Raw genomic sequence first — 16,156 nt, 5'->3', positions numbered from 1 at the left:
AATTAATCCGCATTTCAATAGAATGAAGGAACCTCATTTGTAGTTTATCCAGTGTATATGCATCATCAATGTCACAATAAAATTACCTACTGTATATCCATCGATAACTTACAAACAGTTAAATTCGATATTTCAACAGAATATCACAAAAAAAAAATTATCCTTAATGATACTTCTAATTTCTGCAATATGTTCCGCTGAAAGACTGCCTCTTTGGAGCTCTCAGAGTAACTGAAAGTACAAGAAAGATATTAAAAAAAAAATAATATTCATGTTACATATTGTTTTATATTTTAAAATATTCATAGATAAGATATAACGAATAAATAATATAACATTATAACAATATTTCACAAACCTATTATTCGAATCTATAAATATTACAATAAGTACGAATATTTCTAACTTAATTCATTTAATGAATGACAAATCGCAATGAGATTTTATATCCTGCTTTTATATCGATCAACTGTTTGGCAAAATATCGACGTAAAGATATGAAAACGCGGTTCGATCAGAATACATAAAATAATTAATAATAGGAACGATTTTCTTCAACGATGGAAAACAAGGCTAATTCAGAGTTAAAAGCACTGAAGAACTGACAAATGAGATTTAATTTATTATTACCGATGAGAACTTGAATTGCATTCTGCTTAAGACAAAATACACTCATAAACTGTCTCTTCATTGGAATTGAAAGCTTTAGAATCCTTTTTTTTTATTCTTTTTTTTTTATCTTTTTTGTTGTATTTTTTTTTTGTTTTCTTAAATTTTTTCTTCTTTTTCCTTTTTTTCAGCTTCCAATTACAAATAATAATTCGCATTTCGATAAAGTGACAGAACCTCATTTGTAGTTTATTCAGCGTATAATCTTTGTATCATTTACATCTCAAAAAATTACTAATTTTATGTACATCAATAATTTGCCAACAGTTAAAGTCGATATTTCAACAGAATATCTTACAGAAATAACAATTACATATTAGTCGATGAAAAGTAGGTATAAACAATATTTGATTTAGGCCACACTGTAGGTACACTACGTTAGTTTCGCTTTGCTGTAGCATTCCGATTGTTTTCGTATAATGCTTTCTGACATCATTCTTCAGTCGTTTTCAAAGAATTTATTGATTCATATCTGCAATAACATAATCATTTCTGGTATATACGGATGAAATATTCACTGATAGAAATTTAGACAGTTCTTCTCGAGTTTATAATTCTGAGAATACTGGTTAATAAGAAGCTAGACCGATTACATAGGTACAAAATTGAAAATAAGAAAACTGAAATGAGTAAGATATAAATCAAATGAAAGATTGTTTTCGATTTCGAATTAATATTGGAAAATATTCGAACCGAAATAAGAAATGTCACTCCGTTGTCATTGTGACTATGCACTACCTATGAAAATGAATGGAAAAACTATTGGTTGGGACGAGGAACATCAGACAATTAAGGAAGTAAAATTTAACCTACTGGAAGACTACGTGAGAAACCGATGAATAGGGAGGAAGTTGAATTCAAAAATAATTTGGAAAAACTCACATTTGTTTCCAAAAATTATAATCCTTGCATTTCGACAGATAGTTCACTAAACCATTCAACATTAGTACTTCGTACTATACATTGCAGTGTTCATGCGACAATCAAAAACACTAGGTTACAAATTTTCTCGCGTCAATCTTAACTCATAGACCGCTGGATGAAAACTGACTAATTTCAATGAAAACTGACTTATTTATCAGTGGAATGACGAGTCAGTAGTCGATTGAAGACGTACGTAAATATGATTAAGATGTACACTCACCTCAACTAGTCGTGGAAACAAGGTGGAAAGTGATTAAAACGGGTTTTCCGAAAGGCGAATTAATAAATTGAATCGAAAATATTTAAGCTCCACGGATTCGAACCCCAGCTGTCAGATGTCCTTCTATGCAACGTTCATCACTACAATAATAGGATAAATTATCCAATGAATCAAAATTGTAGTTTTATCAAATTTGAGATTCCGAGAAGTGAATTATCAGAAATTTTACACTGGGTTAATAAAGATCTAGACCGATTTGAAAGGTTCACTATTGAAAAAAAAACAACTGAGATTAGTATAATAATTTAAGGAATTGATTAACTATATATATCGAATGAAATATTGCCTTCGATTGCAAAGGTTTATATTCGAACTGAAAAAATGATCTTAGAGATGTCATTGCAACTATTTCAGATTGTATAATTCGTAGTGGAGAACTAGTTATATTTACTTGGAATATGAATGCAAAACTACTAGTTGGGACGTGGAACATAAAGAAAATCAAGAAAGTAGAATTTAACCTATTGATAGACTACGTGAAGAACCGATAAATTTGGAGGCAGTGAAACGCTGAGGGAAAAATAAATTTGAAAAATATTCACGTTTGTTCCAAAAATTATAATCGTCTCATTTCAGCATTTGAGAACAAAAGTCGCATACTTTTTTTTACCATTCAGTAGAAGTACATCAGACCGAACTGCAATATTCATACGATTCGGACAAAAATTACAAACACTAGATCAAAAATTCACTCACCTCCATCTTTACTAACAGCGGGCTAGATGAAAACTGAATTGTTTATCCGTGAAATGACAAATCCAGTAGTCGAATGAAGACGTACGCAGTTATGATTCAGAATCAGATGTATACCCATATGATCTCGTTGTGTAGAGCGATAAATACAGGTTTTCCGAAGCGCGATTCAATAAAATGAAAATTATCGAATCTTCTCGGATTCGTACCCCTGACCGTTAGATTTTTGGTCAACTTCACAACTTATCTACTAGATACTAGACCACTCAGGTTGAAGTTTTAATGTCCATATCAAGACATTTTTCGAGGGCGTTTCAAAAACTTTATATCACTGAAATTAATTGAGCTCTACCTTGCGTTATCAAATACTCTATTCAGTAGAATAACAGGTGTGAAATTTCATATTTCCAGGTCAATTTCTGGGAATATGAATTTTTCAAAATTTGTTACTCAACTGAATTGGAATCTTTACAATTTAATTCTTTAACACAACAAACCGTCATTGTGGGTAAGTTAGGTAAGGAATATAATTTATTGCAATTGCATGACAAATAGCATTGTTTTGTTGAAAACGAATTTTTTCTTTCGCATTTGAGGATGGTTTTTGTTGAATTTTGTACTCGATCAATCCAGTAACTTTATATATTGTATAGATAATATTCACTGATGTAGTAGGTTTTACCTTTGTCAAGAGAGTCAATGAGCAATATACCATGTCTGTCGCAAAATACAGATGACATAACCTTGCCAGCTAATATTTGAAATTTTGGTCGCTTTGGGCAGCTTTCACCGATTGTTTTTCACTCAACTGACGCTCTCTCTGACTATAAGAACTGTAGTGTGTCCTAGTGATGAATCCATGTTTCATCCACTGTCATATGTGGACGCAAAAAATCTTGTTTATTCTTCAGCGCTCGGAATCGATGATGCTTTGTTGCTTTTGATCAGCGGTGAGCAAGCGCGGCATCTATATCCAGAAAAACGTTCTCATGGGTAAAGGTCTCTAGGTACGCAAAATAGTGAATACACTGCCTTCTGATGTCTTCAACTCCACTTCTATCTGACGCAACTTCAATTCACGATCGCTCAAAACCATTTTGTACACTTTTTTGATTTTTTATGACACAATTGCACAATACGGGTGACCATCAGAGCATTCAGCAACATCGGTGGTTTTTCGGCAGCGTTTAAATTCAGCCTACTACTTTTTAACCGTTGTTGTCGATGGAGCAGAGTCTGAAAAACACTAATCAATCAATTGTTTTACTTGGACAGTTTTTTTTTTCCCATATGAGGACGCAGGGCTGCCGCCAGACATTTTGGCGCTCCGGCAAAATAAATTTCGCCGCCCTGCTTTGAACGTGTTAGTTCTGAAACGTGCATTTTAGTACCTATTTGTAATTTCATAAATATAGTTGAGAGCGTCTATTCGATTAAAAAAAAAATTGACTATTGGTTATTTTATCATTTCACTATAAACAGTCATTTTTATTTTCACTGAGAAAACATCTTTGTGTCAAAAAGGATGCTTTGTTTCTTTCTTCTTCTTTATGTGCCGTCTCCTTTAAGAAGGTTGGCTATCATCATGGCGATTTTTACCCTTGAAGTTGCGGATCTGAACAATTCAACAGAGCTACTGTTGTACCACTGCCTTAGGTTGTTCAACCAGGAGATGCGTCTTCTTCCTATACTTCTTTTACCCTGTATTTTCCCCTGTATAATGGTTTGCAACAGCGTATACCTCTCCCCTCTCATCACGTGGCCCAGATACTGCAATTTTCTGATCTTGACTGTGTCGACTATTTCCTTCTCCTTTCCCATTCTTCTCAACACCTCCTTGTTCGTTGTTCTGCTCACCCAGCTTATTCTGAGGATTCTTCGATATGTCCACATCTCGAATGCTTCCAGCTTATCGGTGTCGTCCAGGCCTCCATCCCATATAGCAGTACTGGAAATACGTAGCATTTAAGCATTCTGATTTTAAGATGTAGACTGAGATCTGTTCTGGTTAATGCATTCCTCATTTTATTGAACACTGTTTTAGCCATTCCGATCCTTGATCTTATTTCCTGTGAACAATCATTATTGTTATTCACAATTGTTCCCAAGTACTTGTATTTGCAGACTTTTTCCACTGGCTCTCCTTTGATCCATAATGTTTCTCGCTGTTGTTGGTGTTTTGCGATCGTCATGAATTTAGTCTTCTTGGTGTTAAGTGTGAGCTCCCTTTCTTCACTGATCTGTACTACTAGATCTATTAGCCTTTGTAGTTCTTCCAGGGTTTCTGCTATTAGTACTGTGTCATCCGCGTATCTGATGTTGTTTATAACCTTCCCATTAACTTTCACTCCTGTAGTTTTTTGATTTTCCAGTGCTTCTTGTACTATATCTTCTGAATACAAATTGAAGAGTAACGGCGAGAGCACGTATCCTTGTCTTACTCCGCGTTTTATTTTTATTTCTTCTGAAAGTTCATTTTGCACAGAAACTTTGGCAGTCTGGTTGAAATAGAGATATGTTATTATCCTGATATCATTCCTGTCTATGTTTTTATCTCTCATGAGTTTTATGAGATGATTATGTCGCCCCTAAAATTTGGCGCCACGGCAAAATGTCCGGTTTGCCGTTCCTGGCGACGGCGATGAGAAGGCGTTTTATCTATGAACGATGTTTTATTCACATCAAACAGCAACAAATACAATACTTAAGTACCTATTTTAAAATGTCATTGATTGACTAGAAAATCATTTCATGAGCATAAGTCTTCATATAAATATGGTAAAATGAATACTTTTTAGACCCTGAAATGACGTTCTAATTGGACCAAAAAGGTTGCTCTTCAAACGAAGAAAGTGAAAATTATTATTCGGCATTGAAATTCTGCAGTTTCGACGTTAGAATATAATTCTTCTTCTTCTTTATGTGCCGTCTCCTTTAAGAAGGTTGGCTATCATCATGGCGATTTTTATCTTTGAAGTTGCGGATCTGAACAACTCAACAGAATATAATACATCTTTTGAAACAAAGAATTTATTAATTTTTCACAAAAATGGCCTGAACTGATTCTGCCAATGCCTCAATCTACTCTATTTGTACATCGACAAATGCGCACCAGAATAACGCTCTATATACGACCCTCATTTAAGTTTGTCCTGGCAATAATTTTAATCAGTCAAAGTTAATAGCAGATGATTGGTTAACCCTACAAGTAGGGAGTCCATAACATGATTGACTTAGCTCTGCTCGTTGACAGCGAGTTCCCGGAATTTACACACCGTAATTTAAAGTCTAATATAGTTGTTGGCTACACTGAAAGACCGTCTCTCTCTCGCACCCCTCGACTCCATGATGGCGATCCCGAACTTTTTATTGGCCGACTGGTCGTGAGCCACGCCCAGCAGGCCGCCCCCTAACGCTTGCAGCGTGTTTGAGGTTAGACAGTCAGTTAAAGCCGGGCAATGGATTCGAATCGGTGTAGTGACGATACCTCGGCGATCCTCGGCTACGGATTGGATGTGAAAGCGGCTACGAGGATGATGACCGGCCCGAATGCCGTCGGACCGAGGCACACCATCGATAATATCCTTGGTTTGGCCAGGAAGGAGGACGACAGGGAAGGCTCCATCACGCCAGGGAATGGCGAGAGCGCCGGTGAGTAGCCGTCGATTATCGCGGGATTTTTGGTCCTTCGAGGCGGATAGCCGTTCGTTGTGGGACCGGACGTGTGGTGCGGCCTTTAGGGGTGGATTGGTTTGGTCGGTTTTTGGAGGTAGGATCGTTGAATTGTTGTTTCTTATCAATTTTTGACGCATCTTTGCATTATTACTGCATCTTAAAGTGTTTTAAATTTGTTTAACAAGCATAAAGTATCAAAAAGAATGGGCAGCAGTGTATCAGAATTATACATATACAAACACTGAGGACAAAGCATCAGTTAGGTCTGTTTCATATATCTATCTACCTTAAGATATTGATAATTATTCATTTGTTGCAAGAATTCACAACACAAATAAGTACAAATTTTTCTAAAAATATACATTTTTCTTCGCTCACGACAGAAACAGTAAATAATGTTGATACTCTTAAATATTTAAGGTTGCACTTTATAGATTAAATATTCAGTCTGATCTATTCGGCAATTTTTCTTTGCTCTTATGGGTTTTTAGGGTTTTTCAATAAATGGTTATAATTTGATATTGAAAAAAAAAGTATATTCAAGGACGAATCAATGGATGTTTATTTAATTGTAAGAAGGTACGGTTGCAACACCTTCTTATGACATTTTCCATGACCAATTAGCACATTTGCAGCTGTATTTCCTCGATAACTTCAAGAATTCCATCTTCAAAGTCTTGATTTGATTATGGATAATTAGCATAGAACTCATCAAAGAAAGAAGTCTAAAGGTGTTAAATCACAGTATACCGATGGCCAATAGTGATAATCTTTACGAATAAAGGAGGTCTAATCTCTCCAATAGCCCAAAACCTCACCAAACAATAACCTGTTTAGGATGAAGTGGCTTTTCAACAGTAGTTCTTGAATATTCCAAGTCACAAATGTGACAATTCTGCTTATTATTACCTCAGGTGAACATGGACCTCTTCACTGAAGATGATTTTTCGATGAAAATCCGGATCATTTTGATGCATCTCAAGGACTCAATCAGCGAAGATACGACATTGCTGGTGATCGACCGTTTTGAATTATTGTGTAAACTGAACTTCAAAAGCCTTATGACCTAAGTTGTTATGTCGTTTGGGAAATGTCTTGTTTCCAAGATTGACGAGGAATTGACAAACCTGGGTTTTCGTCATCACAACGGGCTACAGAAGCAATATTCTGAGTAGTTCTTGATAACACACACTGTTTCGATTCTTTACATCATAAACTTGTTCCAACAGCTCAAATTTTCTCAGCAGTTCCTCTATTGTCAACCGAGAGGATGCTGTGACTGCAAAGCTTTCACCATTTTTCTGATTTTTACAATTTTAACAACTTCAATCAGTTATTGAAGCGTGTATCGTTCCATTTTTAGTAATGGCGTAGTTTTTACTTGTCAAATGTCAAAAGTGACAGCTGCCCAGATAGCGATGTATTGAAGATGAAACCTTTTATTGGAAAACCTATTATCATTCAACCTGGAATATCTTCAAAATTTACGTTATGCATAAAACGATGAAGCAAATGGTTTAATTTTCGAAAATTATTCAATATTCTAATAGTGACTTCTATAATTGCTGTATTATACAAATTCAGTACAAACAGTTTTATGGATCGATGAGACTGAACACTCTGTGTGGCCTTAAATATTTCTGTAACGTAGTTCTCGAGCAATATAAAGAGAAGGATTTCTACCCTGCATCTTTGGTCAGTTCACAGTTGGTGATTCATCAAAAAATATTCCTTCACCAATATCTTACATTCAGTTCAATGAAATAACCCAGCAGAAGTGGTGACGTGGTGCTGTAGCTAGATATAGGTACAAGATTTTCAATACAAAAACATTGGTATTATTGAGTTAGATTTGTTTCCCTGATATTAACAACCAGGAAATGTTAATAATTGAAAAAAGAATCGGAAGAGTGTCACAAGACCCCGTTTACTAACTTGTTTTCGAAAGTTATTTGATTGAGCAAACATTATTTTCAATATTATTGACAACTGAAATTGTTCAATAAAATTCTTTAATGAATTAATTACTCGCATATCAAGTTCACCTTCTACTTGCAATAATCAATTCGGAATATTATTATCTCTCCTCTTACGTGGCTCAGTTCTTAACCATTCCCCGGGAATACTAAATTTCATTGTTGACTTATGGCATAATATTCAATTAGACCAACTGTAAGGAATTTGTTCAATTAAAATCTAAAAAACTAATAAATCAATCGTAGATGAAGCAGTAATAAATTCGAAATATCATTACCTTAACCGTTATGTGGCTCAGTTCCTCACCATTCCCCGGGAATAAAAAATGTCATTAATGACTTGTGGTATTATTTACTATCAGACCAACTAGGTAGGAATTTGTTCAATAAAAATCTCGAGTCAATAAATCAATCCTAGATAAAGTAGTAAATAACCATTCCCCGGGAATAATTAATGTCATAATTAACTTATAGTATTATCTACTATTAGATCAACAGGAAGGAATTTGTTCAATAAAAATCTGAAGTTAATGAATCAATCGTAGATAAAGTAGTAATTAATTCGAAATATTATTACTTTACCGTTATGTGACTTAGTTATTAACAATTCCCCGGGAATAATTGTGGTCTAATCGACTATAAAACGCAAGATATGAAGTTCGCAGCGTTCTATCTAGCCTCATACAGATCTATCAACCTCCGCGACACCCATATCACCGACGATAAAGTATTAAACACGTTTATTAGACAAACAAACGCCACCCGAACTGAAACTAGACATTGAGTTATGTCCAAACAGCGTACACTGTCCCCAGGAATAATGATATGCACCTGCCTTGCGTGTCGCTAATCGCGGCCGACTTGATACAGACTGGGTTTAATGGAAATCCACTTAGATTACTTAACTTGATATTTTATTTGAATTTAACCAGAAAAACCGCTAATGTACCTATGTGATCGACAAACTCGCCCCCATTCAAGCCGTTTTCTGTGTTTTATGAGGCATATTAAAAATTAATTGAACGTTCCCGGGCGGTAATTATTTAAGGGGTGAAGGAGAAAGGGGGTTGGATAATTGAGCTTTAATCGTATATGTATAGAAGGCACAGGTTGAATGCTGCAAGGTAGAATGGCATGAACGTTTTGTGTGGTTTATCGGGTTCTTATAAGTGGGTTTCACGATTGACCATAAATTATCCGTATATACTGGGTTGTACAATAAGAAATGAGACAATTATACCTACTGATCTGAATAAGTAATGAAACTGGTTGATTTATAGTAATAAAAATAATACTTCATTTGTAAAAACAATTCGAATTTATAATGATTTTTTCATCGATTATATCACGAGTGAATAAAGATGCTTATTATTCCCGGGGATAGTTGCAAACCTCCAAACAATAAAATGTATAGAGCAGTAAGTACTTAAAGCCAAGTAGTGTATATCTATATATCAGCATACTTTAACTAGTTAATCTTTGAGTGAATCAGCGTCGGAGAGATCTGAAGATGTCGAAACTCTGCGGTTGCTATGATAATAAGAATTTCAAAGTAAATGAAAACAAGCTACTATAATTTCGGCTTCAGAAAAGAGCTGAAAAAAATCTCGTACCTATTTTATTACTCTGGGTCGAGAAGAAATTTTGACTATTGCGCGAAAGATTGATTGCAAACTGAATCTACATTAAAATCCTTATGAAATCAAAATTTTAAATGAATCCTTGTCCTTGTTGAAACATGTGTCGGTATTGCCGATGAATATTGAATCAAAAACTACCAAAACCAATTCCTATCACAAATGAATTGAATACGCACAAAAAGAATAGGTATATCGGCAACATAGCTGAGGGGTGACAACATAAATTTAAGAAATTGCCCGGTCTTGTGTGTGTTTACAAGGTATCGATAGGTACAGATTGGAACTCGAATACGTCATCGGTGACGTCATGTCATTGCTAAAATAAATATACTATGGTTTTTCAATTTCTGAAAACTAAAAGTGAAATATATTTTATTTGGATACAATCCAACGCACTTACATTAACACTAGGTATGCGTTTATCAATGATTTATTTAAGATTACACAAAGGTTTACAAAGGTAAAACCACCAACAGTGCACTGTCTTTGTCAAGATAGTCAATCAAATGCATGTCCCAAAATAACCTCACCAGCTGATGTTAGAGATTTTGGTCGATTTCTTTGACTGAGGATCGTAGTGATGAATTTATGTTACATCCACTGTTACAAATTGACAGAAAAATCTTATTTTTCCGCTTAATTAGCTCCAAACAGGCTATCGTTCGAGCAAAATTCTCGTATTAGACGCAAAATAGTGAATACACTACTTTCTGATATCTTCACCTCCACCGGTATCTCACACAAAAAATTTACCATTTCCAGTATTTTGAGGTCTTTTTTGATGTGACTAAAGCGTTCGGCATCATTGATGGTTCTTGGACCACGTTCAAGGTCTGCAAACTACCTTTTAACCTTTGTTGTCGATGGAATTGTTGAGGTGAATAACACTTATCAAGCCATTTCATAGCTGGCACAATATTTTTCTATCAAAAAACACTTTGTTATCAATACACGGAACTTGTTCTTAACCATTTTGCAAACAGCAATAGCAAAATATTTATAATAATACCACTTTCATTTTCTCGACCCAGACTTGACTGTTTCTTTTAAAGCTTGGTACTAACGAGTAAAGAAAGTGGTGTGGCATTGGCGGTGCTATCTGTGCCCAGGCCCGAGACTTATTGAGTGAAGAGTTATTACCTATCCAATAGACTAATTAGTCTTCATCCAGAAAAGTAGTTCAATCCGAAAACAAGATCTAATTCATCGCTACGAATTTAATATCTACAAATTCGAAGCTCATTCTTACCTGAAACCTGCAGAGAACGACGTGTCTGCCTTAAAAGCCTATTATTAAGCTCACTTCAGATGCGAATATCCTGTTTGAATTTATAAAAACTTCCATCAAGTCAATTATCTTAAGTATATAAGCCAGAGCATCTCATCATCATCCGGACACTTCATAGCCATCTGACAGAAATATCTCGTGTTAACATCTCTGCTGCCACGACATGCTCCTCAATTTTTTTTTCTACCTGAATGGAAGCCTTTTAAGCATGCTAGATATAGGAATAATAAATGAAATATCAAAATACAAACGACCACTTATATCCATCTATTAGACAATAATCTTCTTGTTGGTTGAGCATTTGGAGATTTGGATTCGAAACGCTGATTTTATCTGGAATTTGTTCTTACGATGACTTCTAATGATTGTTGATACTTTTCTGGAGTTTGAGGATTTATCTACAGGTGTTCCGTTATTCGACCGAGTAACCTTGACTCTAGAGAATTTTTTTTGTTTCGGAATTTGAAAGTGAGGTAAAACACTGTTGAATAGATAATCTCACCACTGATTGCAATTATATTTTTGTCAGTTGGTTGTTGTGCTCATTCCATTTCTATGCATGCTATGCTTTATTCTGTGGTCGTTTGTCCGGTCGTAAAAAAAGCATAAAGCTAGAATCAATAGCTTTTGCAATGTTAGAATTTGTGTTCAATTTCTATTAACCTTTCTTAATGGAGTACCTCTTTTGTCTGAAACCAAGGCTTCAAAATAAAAATACTCAATTAATATGCAAACTGACATTTTATGAAACGTATAGAATGATTATTTCAAGTAGTAGTAACTGTTATTTATTGTTGAACAAATGGCCACCGATCTAGGGTCCTTCAGCGTTTTAATTTACATTTTTTTTATACTTAAATATAATACACTTTATAACATACAATAATTATTTAATTGGCATTCAAAATTTTCGGAAGAGTTTTGTAGGGTGTTTTCTTGTTGATTTATTTATTCCATCGTCATGGTATTGTTCAATTATATTCTGATGTTCAATGAGTTTAGAAAAAAACTTCTTGTAGAGTCTTTTGATTCTTTCATTTATATGTTCAATTCCTGTCTTTTCATATAGTAGTTTATAAGGGGAATTATGTAGAACATTATTTGGATGTCGCATTCTCGTTATTTTTCTCAGGGCTACTGTTTCTGCTTCTTGTAGATTTTTCATTGCTCTGGATTTGCAGTTTGCATACAGTGGATGAGCATATTCAATATTATTTTCAGAGAATTTCATTTATCACTTTTATAAAACAATTTTTTCTTATTCTATGGCAATTCTGTTCATTCTGACATTCCTTGTAGAACGAAATCTACCAATTTTCCAATTTCAAATTCAATAAGAAGCCAGTGAATTAGAGATACTAATATTTGATACTTGTAGACAAGGCTCATTCTAGCATTCGTTAATTCGAAAACTCGGCACTTCGTGGCTCGTTTTTGTATTTTGAACACGTGGAAGAATATCAATGCCTTCTGCACTTGTATTAAAAATAACTATTGATGTATCAGTTCGACATTTGACACATAAAGTGAAAAATATCACCTTGAAAATCTAGACTAACCTTATAATTTGAAAGATAGTGTTCTTCAACTCAACCAGAAAATATTAAGGTGTTTCAGGCATAACTAATTGCTAATTGATTAATTAAAACAAGTTTAATACTTTCTCTTTTACTACCTGCCACTGGAAACATTTCTCCAACTATTTGTACGTAGGTACTACTGAAATTCTCATTTTGGATCTATTTGCTTGCAGAGTGAAATAATTAATGAACCAAAAGTCCTTTTTACGGGGAAACTAAGCTTCTAAATTCGCCTGAAAACAACTTAATCTCTAAATAACATCGTACTCAATTCTTCAAAACACAATGAATTCTTTTTTAACTGCTACTGCCAATCAAACCATTGAATGATATCGGCATTCTTACCCAGTTGCCTCATATCTCACTCAAGCATTTCTCAATTCCGATTCCCCACAGATAACCACAGAAAATTGCCACAAATTTGACAGGAAAGGACCTTTCCAAATGGCCCAATATTAGTCGGTCCAAACCAAGAGACCCAGATGTTTTTATCGATAACCTTCAGGCGTATTAGAGACCAGATAAGATTGACTGTAACTTCTTAACTTATAGCTACAAATCCATTAGCGATATAGTGGTCAGATCGTGCCAGTCACGATGACTTACCAGGACTTTAATTGACGATGAAGTTGACGTGTGTAATTCCACTACTGAAATCCTGATTGATCATGCCTAATAAGAAGAATTGGAAAATTGCCCCATTATGGTTTTATTAACCAGACGGTTGTTGTGATTTTTTGTTTCTTTAATTGAATAATGTTTTAATCAATGGGTCAATTTTCGGGTGCAGGTGAATATCTTGATCATTTAGATTTGTCCGGGTAGCGATGAACTATAGAAAACAGCGTCTGTTTAATTTTAGAACCACTAAGATAATACAGTCGACTCTATTCAACTTGAACCTCGTTAACTCGAAATCCTTGAAAACACGGATTATTTTTGATGTCCTTGAAAAAACTGTCGAAGTTGAAAAAATAACCATGCATAACTCAAAATTGTTTTACGGTTATATTTTAGCTTTTTACATCTATAAGTCGAAGACCCACAAAGTTTACCTCTATAACTCGATGTAAGTAGTTAATTCGAAACCCGCCGCACTAATGTCAATTATTGCACCTAGAGATTCATCAAGCCAAGTAGCTTGGCATTTTAACCTACTACTTGACTTGAAAATCAGGCTTTTTGAAAATTACATACTTGACCTTGATTTTAGATATTTAATGCTTGACTTGATATCAAGCTACTTGATATTACTCGAGCTTGATATGCAAGCGTTGCACGGCATATATTTCTGCAATCTCGTGCGCGCTTACACTAAATAAAAGGATTCCTCGAGCGCCAAGTTGTGATTTATAGTGATTTAATTTATGTTTCTATTTCAAAGAAGTTGATATTTTCATTTACTCTATACAATAAGTTTGATAAATAAAAGTGTTTTCTGCAAGGTTCCTTCTCATTTCATAATTTTTTTTATTAATGTGACACTACACAATTAAAACTGCTAAAAATAAAGTAACTTGATATGATATGATTCAAGTACTTGATAAATAAATACTTTACTTGACTTGAGATTAAAAAGCTACTACTTGACTTGAGCTTGACTTGAAATCAAGTCAGGCTCAAGGCAAATAGCTTGAAAATCAAGCCAAGCCGTGAATCCCTAATTGCACCATTAAATATCCATTCACCAAGGATATGTAATATTGCAATAATTGCACCATTTAGTTTTGTAAAGGCTGTAGGAAATACATCTGGAATTTCTATACCAAATTTAAGTTGAATATGAGGTGAAGGAAGGGTGCAATGAGAGAAATTTTCAAAAAAATTAAACTCTAACATCCTGTATCTCGAAAACAAAGCATTTACGGACCCATTTTTATAAGACTCTTTTTCTCGAAATGATCCAAGGAATATATAAATTTTTGTTTCTCTATTTCAGTATCGTAATGAGTTCATAATTGTTCTAAAAACAGTGCTGTAAAGAACTCATTACAGCATCGTCTTCAGTTATATTTTTCGTTTTGTGTTTGTCTATACTGACTTCCAATCCTATCAAATTTCAACAAACGTCATTAATTGTCAATATAATATAATTTGGATTTAGTGAAATGATTTGCGACATTATGTTAGCAATTTCTCTTAATTCTGTTGGTGTTAAATCTATTCGTCAGACATAATTCACGAATTTAATGCGTAATTGTAAATTATTTCAAAATTCGAAACGTACGATTCATATTCGAATTCCGTAATCTGTCAATTTTCAATCAGTCACACCAACTGCCAAGATACAATACAAAAGTCACTAGGATACATAATCTGAATATTTCATTGAATTTCGACAATATTTCACAAAACTTGACTGAAATAGAGAAAATGTCGTGTAATACTCGTTACAGAAGGCAATTCCAACACTCTTGCATTCGAAAACTAGCTCTTTCGTCGCTCTTTTTCGAATTTCGCATTCGTGTTGGAATAGGAGCCCATTGTGCAACTTGTTTTAGAATATTATATTGTACCTCCAATTGAGGAAGAAGTTTTATACTAAACTTTTACCGCTAAATATCGAATCGAAGAAGACTCCAACGATTCCACGTCGAATCTCGTCGGCGAGAAGGACCATCAATCACCCCCTAAAAACCACCCTGTTGAAACTCCACCCCTTAGCATTCAATATTCAATTCAAAAACGTCGCGGAACGAATAATAAAATCGAACGTCCCATATGGCCGATTAAAAAACAAACGCCGGCCGACGAGCGATAGGGAGAGATAGGCATGCAAAAACGCAATTAACAATTACTGCTCTTATCGCAAATCAGTTGTGTTTATTATTAATGCAGCGCAATTAGGCTGCACGGAACGAGGCGGTAGATCAATGTTCTAATTAAATAATCAATTGCTTAACAGACTCGCGCGTTGAATTTAAATGACTACTTGATGCTCGACGTCTACGTACATTGGCGCTATTTTGTTTCGATTAGAAAAAACAGCGCAATTCTACACTATGTTCGTTTTGTTTTTGTTTGTTTTTTGTTTTCTCTAAATTCAAATTTCGTTTCTATGGAACCTGGAGTTACTTGATATTTGAGATACATTGAATTGAAAAAAAAATCTCTTCTCCTTGTAACGTTACAATTGCCCATGATACTCTAAAGACTGATTTCTAGGGTGGTTTGGCTTATTTGGCAACGAAACTCCTACCCAGGTTTTTTCAAATTTTATAAAATTAAAATATACAAAGGTCGATCCTTTTCACTCTAAACAAATAATATTGAAATAAAAACTTAACTCAAATCAGTTTTTAATGAATTACTGTGCTATTAGGATGCAACCTCCTCTGTAGATTTTCTTCAGCCTTCTGAACACCAGATCTTAGCAGGAAGCTATAGTACTCCAATTCCCATTCAGCGAAGTTGATGTAATAACGCAAGGT

At 34.5% G+C, this 16,156-nt stretch overlaps 1 protein-coding gene and 1 long non-coding RNA gene across 4 annotated transcripts in view; one reads left to right on the top strand and one right to left on the bottom strand.

The window, feature by feature from the left end:
- Positions 1 to 268: 268 nt before the first annotated feature.
- On the bottom strand, positions 269 to 2,890 carry LOC123670639. Of its 3 annotated transcripts, XR_006745946.1 has the most exons (4): positions 2,570 to 2,678; positions 2,416 to 2,510; positions 1,552 to 1,953; positions 269 to 1,141 (listed from the first exon to the last, which is right to left on the bottom strand). It is a non-coding gene; the product is annotated as an uncharacterized LOC123670639 (long non-coding RNA). The 3 variants fall into 3 exon arrangements; XR_006745948.1 differs by lacking the exon at positions 2,416 to 2,510 and having other exon boundaries at positions 2,570 to 2,890; XR_006745947.1 differs by lacking the exon at positions 2,570 to 2,678 and having other exon boundaries at positions 2,416 to 2,561.
- A 3,134-nt stretch (positions 2,891 to 6,024) lies between these two features.
- Positions 6,025 to 16,156, top strand: part of LOC123688690 (retinal homeobox protein Rx1-like) — an 82,417-nt gene continuing 72,285 nt past the window's right edge. Inside the window, exon 1 of the mRNA XM_045627317.1 lies at positions 6,025 to 6,217. Within this exon, the coding sequence (XP_045483273.1) occupies positions 6,025 to 6,217 (193 nt within the window). The remainder of the gene's footprint in view (positions 6,218 to 16,156) is intronic.

The sequence above is a fragment of the Harmonia axyridis genome, chromosome 1, assembly GCF_914767665.1.
Source record: "Harmonia axyridis chromosome 1, icHarAxyr1.1, whole genome shotgun sequence".
In the NCBI taxonomy this organism is placed as follows: domain Eukaryota; kingdom Metazoa; phylum Arthropoda; class Insecta; order Coleoptera; family Coccinellidae; genus Harmonia; species Harmonia axyridis.
The sequence above is the reverse complement of the archived record's forward strand: the minus strand, read 5'-3'. Positions and strand labels throughout refer to the sequence as shown.